Source organism: Tenrec ecaudatus, chromosome X (assembly GCF_050624435.1).
Source record: "Tenrec ecaudatus isolate mTenEca1 chromosome X, mTenEca1.hap1, whole genome shotgun sequence".
In the NCBI taxonomy this organism is placed as follows: domain Eukaryota; kingdom Metazoa; phylum Chordata; class Mammalia; order Afrosoricida; family Tenrecidae; genus Tenrec; species Tenrec ecaudatus.
Window position 1 is genome coordinate 33,052,675 of NC_134548.1, and position 13,184 is coordinate 33,065,858.

A 13,184-nucleotide genomic window follows, 5' to 3' on the forward strand; every position below is an offset into this window, starting at 1 on the left:
TCCTGGGCTTTATTCAAAAGCCATTCAGCAATTTAAAAAACGTAAAACTTTCATTTGTCTAAAATTTGTGAGGCAGTAATCCATATTAAGCAATTGTCTCCTCTGTTTTAAGAAAGTAGTGACATTTCACTATTGAGGAAACCCTCCACATATTTTCTTAAAGGATCATTTACCAAGCTACTTCTTTAATATAAGTCATGACCCTTATTAGACACCAGAGTTCTTACCAACCAGAGCTTTTCTTTAGAGAACTAAGGGCCATTATTCTTAATAAATGATCAGCTAATTAACATATAATTATGTATTGTGAATATAGTCTTTGATTTTGCTTCATCATCCATGCAGAAGTTAACAAATGACTTGGGAGTAAATGCCTATTTTTAACATCTCCAATGTTAGATATCTTCTTATAAAAGATTTTATGCAAATTTTAGGATTTAGATATTTCAAACGGATTTGTGAATATACTCGCTATAAGTAGTAATGGTTTCAAGGTAGATGATCTTGGCATTTATTTGTCAGGATCTTTGAATAGCTAAATACATTTTGTTGGAATGAACCATCCAGTTTGTTGATTCCTTCCCAATTTGTGTATTTACTCATTGAATAGTTGCATAAGGTACATATTTTTCCTCATCCTATTCTAAAATTTTACAGTATATAAGTCCCATACACAGCAATTGCATGATGCACACTTTATGTTCTGTGCTGATCCAGGGTTGGAAGCAGCTAATACTGACACAGTGGAGGTGATGGATTCGCAGAGATTCTGCAAGCCTACCATGATGAATGGGATTCATTTGCAAAAAGCTTGGTCTGACTGCCTTTGATATGCATAACGTTAAAGGACAACACAGTATTCGATTCATAATTGCTTTAGCATCATTATGTCACTAATTTAGCTTATCAGCCTCAGCCTTATTGGTTTAGCTTCTAGTCTGGTATCAACATTGCTGGGAAAAAAAATAAAAGGGAAGGTATGATAGGCATGTTTTCTTTTCCTAAGATAGGCGATAACTTTATTGAGAATAAGCCTTGAGCTAGGCACTGGGCCAGTCCTAATAGTGAACCTATAAACAGAAAATGAATGTCCCTTTCCTCAGGGCTTATTATGAGATAAAAAGAGAGGAAAAGTGAGGGGGAGAGAAAGATCTAATATTAGCAACTGTGCATGAGAGCACACATAGGAGTGCACATATGCACAACTATTAGATTATCTTACAAACTAGAAGAATGACTTTTCCTTTAAGCAATGATTTCAGAACGTGCTCCCTGGGCAAAGGGGGTGTGATGAATACAGAGATTCAGCACTAAGACTCCACCTTCAGGAAAGGAGATTGAGTAGGAACAAAGTTCTCTGTCTGGCTGCGCGGCAACTTTCATCTGTCATCCCTGCCAGGAACTGCCTGAGTTGCAAAATCACCCCCCACAAAGTTCCATCTTTCCTAGAGCATCCCACATGTAGTGAGTGATGAAAGAGAGTGGTATAAAGACTCAGCAGCCCTCCGAAGTCTTCTTAGAAACAAACAATAGTTTAGCCTGATTCCTAGAGAATGTCTATCTTGAGTATTGTCCTTTTTATGAAATAACAATCTTAAAGGGCACTGAGCTTATGTTAATGGTGGAGGGACAATACAGAGAAGAAGCTTGAGAAAGGTTGTACAACTAATAGAATGTCATCCAAGTCATTGCATGATGCGTGTGAAATGGTTGAAGTGGTGTGCATTTTCCTTTGTGTATTCGCAAGAACAATAAAATAAATCAAAGTAAATCAGCAGCAACAAGAAAAAGACAGTCACCATGGCCCTACTTGGATCACCTGTGAGCACCTATTCTATTCCCTAAGTACTCTGTAGGGTTGATGGAGGCCGTAGTTGGGAATGTTTTTCCTTTCCTCTTTCTGTTCTACAGTGTTGTTTCCCAGCATATGCCTTAATGAATAGACTGCATGAGCAACTCAGTATACTTCCCATAACCCCACTTTCGACAGGAGGTGCTGGAAAAGGGTGAAGCCAGAGAAGGGTAAAAGAGTCTTCTCCAAAAAAAAAGTTTTTTGTGTGACAGACTTGCAGATGACAGGAAAAATAACAGTCTTGAATATAAGGCATTTGGTAAGTGGGAGTTGACAATGAGGGCTTTTAATTAGGCGGATATCATCTTTCTTTTCTAATCATACTTGTATAATAAATCGCATAAAGGTTCTGCTGTGAACTAGCTGTGGAATTAAGTCTTCTCTTGAGTAAACAGACAGAGGCAAAGATCCAACTTCTCATACTTCACCACAGTTAGGAGGGGATGTTTTTATTTCCATCAAAAGGTTTTCTATCCTAAAAGGAATGGTTACACCTAATGGTGAGATTCAGCCAGTTTGCACTGGTTCTGCAGGACCAATACCTAATTTTTTGTTGAATTTGGCAAACTTGTTTAAAAGGCACTTGTAACCAGGGTTCTCTCTAAGGTGGGCAACATGGAAGCTGCCCAATGTGGAAATCACAAATTTGTATTCCTTGCTCTTTTGTAAAGTTAATCAGTGCAAGAGCTTGTTCTAAGAGCACTTACTAATGTTCATTTCCTCCATTGTTAGACAGAATTATGCTTATGATATTTATTCATTTCATAAAACTCATTATGTTATTAGTGAAGTACTACATTTTTATTCCCTTGCATTTGTGACTTCAGCAAACAAACACATAATCTAAAGGGGAAATGTGTCAAACAATCATGGGGTGGCAAGCTGTCCTTCATTTTAACTTTGTCTTACAGTTAAAATTCCCATGAGAGATTGTGAGTGAATTATGTACTCCTGAAAGTGTTCAAAGAGCTAATTATATAGACAGGATAATTACTGTAAGTTCAATATAAGCAGAAAGGGTTTTCTTTTCTTTCAAAGATAAACATAATATGTTCAGAGATAAGGAGTTGCCTACTTCTAACACAATTCTTGTCTAATTGACCTACCTCTAAAGGAATGGAACCCAACTCTGACAGTGAAAAAAAAAAGATGGCTAAGGATAAAGCACAAAACTGATGATGCTCAAATAAAAGCCATGAATGTTGCAACTAAAGATGCCAATCAAGAAGCAATAGGGAAATATCTTAACTAACAGGATTTTTGGATTGGGCTGTGTGTGTGTGTCAGGTATTATTAAATACTATTTAATTAATATTTTAAAGCTCTTATAACATAATGTCATGTTGTGTACCTCTTTTATTGTCGTTCTTTAAATATAAACTGTATGAAATAATAACTACCTCCCAACATATCGGTTTTTTAATACTTAAAATTGCCATTAGGCCAGCAAACCAGTTGTTATATTATTTGAATACCACCACTGATTATACTTCACCTACAAGGAAAGAAACAAAATCCCAAACATATGTTGACTGCTTCATAATTTTGTTCACAGTATTTCTTCTTTAATATAGGTAGTCTTTTTTCAAGCTTAGAGTTGTAATCAAAGTAAAATCTGCGTGGGGTGCAGGGAAAGTTGTCCTCCAAATTGACAATGGAAATAAAATTGGTATACTTGAGGTTTAAACAATCAAAGAGAGTACCCCTCCAACATTCTAAATAACATGTTCTGTGGTGCTGGAAGCAAATATTCACATCTTTCCATCCCTTAGTGCCATTCCCAATCTGGTAGAGTCAGAAAGTCTATGCGTTTGAGAAGAATGTCCTTTCAGGTTTGCTGAGATTCAAGAACTCCTTTGACTATCTAATAGGAAGGTAAATATGTAATCTTGATAAAAATATCTTGAAGGATTCAATGAGTTGCAATGAGAAAAGGGGAAAAATATGTTTTCAGTAGTTTTAGGAGAATAGAGCACAGTGAAAGATGGAGAGAGATGAGATAAGGAAGAAGAGACTGTACGCATGTACATCCTGACAACCACAGGGATCGGATGAGTCAGAGACAGAAGAAAAACAATAAAATAAAACAGCATTTTGATACAAGAAAAGTACAGAAGCATTCATCTTTGTATTCTGGGGTTATGGATAGTCCTCTAGATGTTAACAACAAAAAATGAATATGCTTAGAAGCAACTAGAGGAAATAGTTGACAAGGTGATCTGAGAACTTTAGGGTCAAGTGAGATGGAGTTAGAAAGAATTCTGAGTAGGTAAGAAAATGATAGCCAGAATGATAAATGCAACTCTCGGTTTGGGAACCTGGGCATTCTGTCTGCGTTATGCTGGCCAACATCTGTGCTACTTCAAGTGAGGTGTGCGAACGAGGGTTTGTCTTTGTTCATGGTATCCTGGCATTCTAAGTACAGCACTTAAGAATAAGTATTCAAAAATATGCTTCAATTTTGCAAACAGTTCTCAGTGTCTTAAATCTAATAATTAAAAGCAAAATATTGTATGACCTTTAATTTCCTTTTTGCATTCTTTTTTATTCTTTATAATTTTAAAAATTTGAATTGAATAGGATTGGGTGATAAATGTGGTCTTGCCTCATGATGGTTTGAAAAGCACTGAGGAACACAACTAACTGAGATTTTGGGGGGTGGTTACTACATCATCTTGTTATTTCTACTTGGCACCATCACTATATGGAAATAATTGGAATCTGGCAACTTGGGTTTCTTTTTTGGATTTTATACCTTTTATCTGCTTTCAGAACATATGGTTGTTATGGAGCGCGCGCACACACACACACACACACACAAAATATGGTTGTTTTATAAATTTTTCCATATTACCATGAAAAGGAATTGAGCCTCAACAAATTGTTTAAAAATAATTACACAAAACGATCTAGATAGCAATCAATAAAATAATATGTCCACTGCATTGAGCAAGTACACATCTGGTCTATACACTGTTGGATTCAAAACAAGACAAACTTACAATTCAAGTTAAAGTCAATCCAGCTAAATTAAATATTATTTACACATGCCACATCAGACGGAATCTCAAATATTATGCATAAAAGAACATATGATATACATGTATATCATATATTGGTATAAACTATTATAAAAGGCAAATATAGAAGAAGAATAGAAAATAGATTAAGAATCACTTAAGGGTGGCCTGAGAGTAGTAATTGACAAAAACAGGCATGAGATTGGGTTTCAGTTACTTTGTGGTTATTGTTAACTGCCTTTGAGTTGGCTCAGAGGTATAGGAACCCTAACCACGCTTATTATACTTACACCCATTATTATAGTCAAACCATCTCATTGAGGGCTTTCCTTTTTTGCTGATGCTCTATTTTACCAAGAATAATCTTTATCCAGGTACTGACCTCTTCTAAAAATATATTTAAAGTAACCAAAACCTAATTCTCACCATCCTCACTCTAAGAAGCATTCTGGATATACTGCTTCCAAGATAGATTTGTTCTTCTGACCAAACTCAAGCCAAGCTCACTGCTATCAAATTAATTCTGACTTGTAGTGACCCTAGAGGGAATGGTAGAACTGCGCTTGGGAGTTTGAGACTCTAACTATCAAGTTGGCCCTGACCCACAGCAAACCTATGCACAACAGAATGAAACACTGCACAGTCCTGTGCCCTACACACAATTGTTCCTATGCCTGAGCCACTCTTTCAGCCACAGTGTCAATCCATTTTATTGAGGTCCTTTCATTTGATCAAAAATGATGCCCTTCTCCAGGGACTGGCCTCTCTTGACATTATGCCAAAGTACTCTATAAGAAGTCTTACCACCCTTGTCTCTCAGGAGGACTCTGGCCTTCCTTTTTCCAATACAGATCAGTTTGCCCTTTTAGCAGCTCATGATCCTTTCAATATTTTTATCCAGCACCAAAATTCAAATGTACCAATTGTTCTTTGGTCTCCTTTATTCAGTGTCCAACTTTCACATGTGTGTGACGCAATGAAGAATACCATGGTCAGGAGTACCTTAGTCCTCAAAGTTACATCCTTGCTCTTCAATACTGTAAAGGTCTTGTACTGTAGAATATCTAATGCAATACGTGTTTGGATCTCTTGACTGCTGCTTCCATGAGTACTGATTGTGAATAAAAGTAACATGAAATCTTCGACAACGTCAACCTTTCCTCTGTTTATAATGATGTTACCTATTGGTCCAGCTGTAAATGTTTTTGGCCTCCTTACATTGAGTTGTAATTCATACTGAAGGCTAAAATTCTTGACCTTCATCAGCAAGTGTTCAATACCTCCTCATTTTCAGCAAGCAATGTTGTGTTATCTGCATATTGCAGGTTGTTAATAAGTCTTCCTCCAATATTAATGCCACATTCTTCTTAGATAATGCAGCTTTTCTCATGAACTCTAATGCATACCTTTCCTAATTTTGAACAATGCTAGATTCCATTGTTCTGTTCACACAAGTGATATGTGTGTAAGGTCTTTAAGGGAGTAGAAAGCCTCATCTTTCTTCTGATGAGTGGCTGGTGGCTTCAAACTGCTGACATTGGGTTAAAGCATGCCGATTAATATTCCCTCAAGTCAAGGAGGCTTGTTTTTCACTAATGCCTTCAGGGCAGCTTGGACTCGTGTTTACATGCCATTGTTTCTGGATCTTCTACTATTTCTCGAAATGGTTTGATGTCAAACAATGCTTTTTGGTAGAGTGATTGTGTATTCCTTTCATCTTCTGATGACTCCTGCCTCAATCAATGCTTTATCTTACGTGTTACTGTTTTTAGGTGCCGTCAAGTCGGTTCCAACCCATAACCACCCTATGTACAACAGAATAAAGCACTGCCCAGTCCCGTTGCCAAACACACTATTGTTAAGTTGGAGTCCATTGTTGCAGCTACTGTGTCAATTCCTGTTGTTAAAGGTCTTCCTCTTGTTTGTTGCCTCTGTACACGTATGATATCTCTTTCCAGGGAATGGGCTCTCCTGTTATCTCCCCAAAGTGAGTGAGACAAAGTGGTGAGACAAAGTCTACCATTATCCTTGCATCAAAGGAGCAGCCTGGCTATACTTCTTTGACGACAGATCTATTGGTTCTTTTGGCAGTCCATGATCTTTTCAATACTCTGTGCCAGCACCACCACCATTTTCAAATGCAGATTCGCCTTCCATCTTCCTTATTAAATAACAAACTTTCACATGCGCATCAAGTAGATGGGTCAGGTATACCTTAGAACTCAAAGTAGCAACCTTGCTTTTTCAACAGTGTAAAGAGGTCTTATGCAGATTGCCAAAATGCCATGTGTCATTTGATCTTTTAACTACTGCTTCTATGAGTATTGCTTGTGGATCCAATAAAGAAGAAATCCTTGCCAATTTCAATCTTTTCTCTATTTTTCATGATGTTGCCTATTGGTCCAGCTGTAAGGATTTTTGGCTGTATCTTGAGGAGTGGATATTTCTATAGTTCTTTCTGTTTGAAGAATAATGAAAATATGCTCTTCCTTTTTGGCTTTCTAATACAAACCTTTGCACATTTCATTAAAATGTTCACTGTATCTCCTTGAGCTATTCTTTGAAATTTTCTGTTCAGTTTTCAATTAATCATATTTTCTATTAGCTTACACTAGTCTAAATCAAGAGCACTTTTCAAAGTCTTTTCTGGCATCCATTTTGTCATTCCCTTCTTTCCTATATTTTAATGACCATTTCCTTTCTTAAGGTGTTGTATTATTGTTTTCATCCCTCAACTTGACTGGATTTCAGGGGTCAATGTTCAATGCATCATATCTGTTCTTGAAATGGTTTCGAATTTTGGCAACAGTACACTCAGCATTTTATTTTGAATTTTATGGGCTTGCTTTCATTTCTTCACTTTTAATCTGAATTTGAATATGAACAATTGATGGGCTGTTTCACAGGTGGCCCATGGCCTTGTTTTAACTACTAATATTGAGCTTCTCCATTAGGAATAGCCACAGATGTAGTCAATTTGACTCTATGCATTCTATTTGGTGAGGTCCAAATGCATAGTCATGGTTTATGTTGCTGAAAAAAAGTGCTGTGCAATGAGGAAGCCTTTGATTGTGTAAAATTCTATCATGGGATCCTCAGCTTCCTTTCCATCACCATGGCCATTCTTTCTAACTACAGTTCCTTCTCCTTTGTTTCCAACTTTCACACTACAATCATTGGTAATTATAGATGCATCTTGTTTGCATGTTTGATCGATTGCAGATGACAGCACTTGCACAAATCTTTAATTTGTTGATTTTTAACATCAGTGATCTGTGCAATCATGTGAATATTAGATAAATTAAATGGTCTTCCTTCCTTGTGGGGAGATGGTGTGGTAGTTACATAATCTGTTGTCAATTTGAGAGGACTTTGAGTGAAGGGGTGGAGTCTAGTCTGTCGATTGTTTTATAGTCATTGAGGCCTCTGTGTGGGCATGGCTTTGCCTGAAGATTCTGGGAATTCCCCTATTTCCTCCTTGGATGCAGGAAACACACTCTATATTTCTCTCTCTCTCTCTCTCTGTCTGTCTCTCTTTCGACAAGACACATGACACTACACTGATAGGCCCTGTGTCCTGGGAATTGGAAGAATCATATGGAAACCCCTGTCAGTGCTGAGATGCTTCTACCAACAATAAATACACAAGACTTTGCACCCACTGGCCTGTGATCTTCCTGCATTTGGCATCATTGCATGTGCTTTGGGAGTCTGAAGAGGATTTTATAGATTGGTATCCGACATGGGCGAATATCAGACTTATGGACTTGATCTGGAGTGGACTAGGATGCTTTCTCAATATTTAGGTGCTCTTGTATATAAAACTCTTTCTTATATGCATATGAGTGTCTCCCTCGATTTGTTTCTCCAGTCTACCAAGACTAATGCAGTTGGATGGATATTATCTTCTCACCAACAGCAAGCTACTTCAGGTTATATCTTAAAATATTCTTTTGGGTCACCAATGTAATCCCATTCTAATTCAATTTGTTATTCCCAGAATAGCAGATCAAATCTGTCTGTTTGAAATGTCAGATATCAATTCATGTCTACGTACAAATGCCAAGGACATGGCTCTTGATGCATTCCATTTCATTTTTGATTAATTCCAATTTTCCTAGATTTATACTTCCTGCACTCTATGTTCTGATTATTAATGGGTGTTTGAAGCTGTGCCTTCTTATATTTCCTAGTGCCCTGCCAGCAAATGAAAGTCCTAGAAGCATTACTTTATCTATATCATTAAGGTTGGCTCTGCTTTGAGGAAGCATTTCTTCTCCAATCACATTTTCAGTGCCTTCCAACCTGAGAGGCTCATCTTTAGGTATTATGTCTGACAGTGTTTCTCAAACATTCATAAAACTTTCACTGGCTAACTTCTCGTAAGTGGACTGCCTCCACCTCCTTCTGATTCTGCCTTATTCTGGCAGCTCCACCGATGTTTATCTACCCCAGGTGACTCTGCTGGTATTTCAGATACCTGTGGAATTGGTTGTGAAATCAGAGTCACAGGCAAGTTGCCACTATGCCACAAACTGATGGAGTAGTGCTTGTTCTTATGTGCTCAAGTTAGAGTGTGATGATGGTTGAAACAACTTTGTAAATATGCTACAGTATATTAAAGTTGTGCATATTCAATAGGTAAATTTTATATGAAAATCATGGGAAAAAGCTGTTTTCTGAAAAAAAAATCTGTACTTGTAAAATGGCAGCCTTATTTCAATTACCCACACCATTCTGAAAATATGAGTGGAAATTGCTCAGCTACGGCTATTACTCAAGGGCTGTACTGTACCGAATGCTTTGTAGATCACTTCTCATTTAATTCTGACATGAAATATACACAATTTTAGTATTTTTTTTATTTTTACAGTGACATGAGTGTGTCTCAAGCAAGGACAGCATTACACCCAATGATGTTAGATGGCATGTAAGAGCGCTGCGATTCAAGCCTCTATGAGTTGAAGGGGAAAAGGACATTCCCTTTTCACTAAGCCAAACAACTTTCAGGCCTTTTTCACATGGACCCAATCAATGCAGCCTCTATCTGTGTTGGTTGAGAAAAAAGTCTCAATGTACAAATAAGATGAGACTGTACATATATGCTCATATATAATTATATACTCTCTTTCCATGACATTAATTAACACTGAATACACAAGATCGATTGGCAAGGTTTTACTCTTTGGAAGTGGTTAACAAAGTAAGAAATGTCTTATTTTTATAAAATTCGTTTTTTGTTATGTCAATATTTTAAAAATAGCTATGTAGATACATTTTAAGGTGCGTTAGAAGGGAAGACATTTTTGAAGCATACTGTATGGTTCTGTTTATGAGAATTGGTCCCTTTTTGCACCACGTCCAGCCAGTGGAACTCATAAAACTTCAGAAAAATTATCTCTGCAAATGTGCCAGCACCTATCCTATAATCTCCAGGTCCCTAACTTCTCAGATGGCATGAGTCATGCCAATTTAAAAGGCAGCACTTTAGATATGAGCTTGTTATTGCTAGATGCATATTCTGCATGTCTGTTTTGCAGGTGAAGGACAAAATTTTAAGGAAGAATCTATCACATGTTAGCCCAAACGGAAGCATTCACCAGGGTTCTCACCTGCCAGTGGAGGATTATGTTCCAAATCAAGCCAAGAGTCAGCTTATGATTTCCATCTACTATGTCAGTACTTCCAATATTCACTAAATCAACCTGTTCAAGAGAGGAGAGAGAAAAAAACAATATATTTTTAAGAAGAAGATCAAATGTCTATTTGGAAAGAAAAATATGGGTATGTAATTGCCTTTAGCTATTTTAAGAACATAAGCAGCAATGCAGTTAAAAAAATTAGACAATTAAGCAAAATGCATTTGTAAATACAGTTTCTATAGCAAACAAGTGCCCCAGCACAGTCATGATAAGACAGAAAATTAATGTTCTTTTAGCATATTTGTTAGGTCACTAATAGGGATTAGAGTCCTGCCAATTAAGGAGACTAATCAGAGTCTCTCTGCCCAAATGGATGACAATGATAACTTATATAGGATCCTAAATGACAACTTGTTTCCCAGTACAGAATTGAAACATTCATACATACATTTCATCATGCTTTTAGCTAGGTCAAAGGAGAGTCCACTAGGGGTGATTGCAATGACGAAAATGTACTTGATTGTTGGAGGAAATTACACACACACACACACACACACACAATAGGGGGCTTCAAAGAATTCATGGAAGAATTCCATAATCCTACAATTTCATTTTTCCATGATCTCTTTGAAGACCCCGTGTGTGTGTGTAATTTTCCACTAATACAGAGCAAAGAAAAGTGGTAAGACTGTACCACCCTGTCAAAGTGGAAAATTTTTGAAACTCAAAAAAATAAGGCAGTGCTGTTGAGTTCCAGTTCTCACAGGTATCACCACACTTGACCTCTAATGTGTAAGGCATCCAATTGTCTTTGCTCTATTCAGTTCCTGATTTAAAAATCAAAACCTAGTAGGATTTCCTCTGTCAAGGCAAATGCCTATATCTCCTCCCTTTCATTCTCCTGCCATTTTTAGGCTAACTTAGAAATAAGGATAAGGCAAACAAGAACTTGAAAAGATATTTGATAATATTAAAGAAAAAAACCTCACTATCATGGAGTCCATTCCATCTCATATTAACCCTACAGGACGGGGTAGAACTTCCTCTGTGAGTTTCTGATACTATAAATATTTATGAGAGTAAAAAGCTTCATCTTTCTTCCATAAAGCAGCTGGTGGTTTTGAACTGCTGACCTTGCAGTTAGCAGCCCACTAGGGCTTACTACATACCCACCGCAATGGACAAAATAAAGCAGAAAAAAAAATCCAGGTACAACAGCAAATGCTAATGAGGGAGTGAAGTGACTGGATCACCTGTACATTGCTGGAGGAAATTCAGAATGGTATAGGCACTCTGGAAAAATTAGGTTGAAGGGAAACTCTAAATGGAGAAACTACTATAGGAAATCAAATTGAAGACTTCAGCTTAAAGATTATATAGAATAGATTTGAAACCAATTGAGCTAGGGATAAGGGTTGAATAGAAACTCATTATTTCCGCCTAATTTATTCTATGTGGGCCTTCCACTCTTGTCTCTTAATGACATGTGGCAATGAGTTGTCGTGGTGTCAGTTTAGTCACAGCAATCCTATTTCGGACCGAGAATAACTGCATGTCTAAAAGCAGATCATCCAACCTTTCTTCCTGGTGCCTGTAAGTGGAAAAATCCCTCAAGCTTTTGAGCAGCAGTCAAGCAAGTTAACCATTTGTTAAGATAATAGTGGAGGTCAGCAACTGTAGAGCAAGAAAGCACCACACGAACACACACCACCACCCCCATCTCCCCAAGGGCACTTTCCTGGACATCACATTGACTAGGCTTGGCTACATTGCACCTCCAAATTATGAAATTCAGTTTTTATTTCTGAAACCATGTACCTAGCTAAAAATAGAGGTTCTATTCCTAAAACTGCACAAGACCTCTTTAGAGTACTGAAAAGAAATGATATTACTAGATTCAGAGTGCAGTGTGTTTACATTGTATTAGTACTGAATCCCTGGTACAGTTATGCAGACCATTTGATTGTGTGTTCTAATATACATAGTAGGGAGCCTTGGTGGTATAGTGGTTACCAGCAGCTCCTCACTATGCATGCATCGACTGACTGCTCCTATGTGTTGCCACTCTGAGTCAGCATACCCTGTAGACACGCATTACAGAGTTATCATTATCTACTGCCACTGAGTCGATTCCAAGTGATAGAAGACAGCCTCATCTTTTTCCTGGAGAGCAGCTGATGGGCTTGAACTGCTCGCTCTGGGGTTATAGCCCAACACATAACCCATAGTCATCACAATGGCTTTTATTTTTTTCCTCCAAATCATGTAATATAAAAAAGTACATGATCCAAAATTATATCTTTTAGATTCTCACTAACCCAATTTCTAAATAACTATGTAAAGAAAAATCAAAAGTCTGAATCAGCATTAAGCAAATCATTATGTCTCTGTATAAAACAAAAGTCACGGACAAGACAAATGATGTTATAAATTGAATGACTGTATGCTTGTTTGTGTTACAACAAGCATTAGATATGAGGCAATTAAATGTTGAGGTCATAAAGGATTTCTCAAAGTTATGACTTCTTGTTTATCAGAATGAAAATCAATACATAAGCATCTGATACCAAATAGAGGTGTAAAATTGATATCATGTTTAAAAATTATTAACATGCATTTCAATTTTACAGAAATAAAATTACCTACATACGAGGATGAGCTTTAGGAGCT

The 13,184-nt window shown here is 37.1% G+C and overlaps 1 protein-coding gene across 1 annotated transcript in view; it reads right to left on the reverse strand.

Moving 5' to 3' along the window:
• LOC142433260 (dystrophin-like) overlaps nucleotides 1–10,781 on the reverse strand; it is a 432,482-nt gene extending 421,701 nt beyond the window's left edge. Inside the window, exons 1-2 of the mRNA XM_075538341.1 lie at nucleotides 10,746–10,781; nucleotides 10,485–10,577 (exon numbers count right to left, since the gene is read on the reverse strand). Coding sequence (XP_075394456.1) covers nucleotides 10,485–10,577; nucleotides 10,746–10,781 — 129 coding nt within the window. The remainder of the gene's footprint in view (nucleotides 1–10,484; nucleotides 10,578–10,745) is intronic.
• Between the last annotated feature and the right edge of the window lie 2,403 nt (nucleotides 10,782–13,184).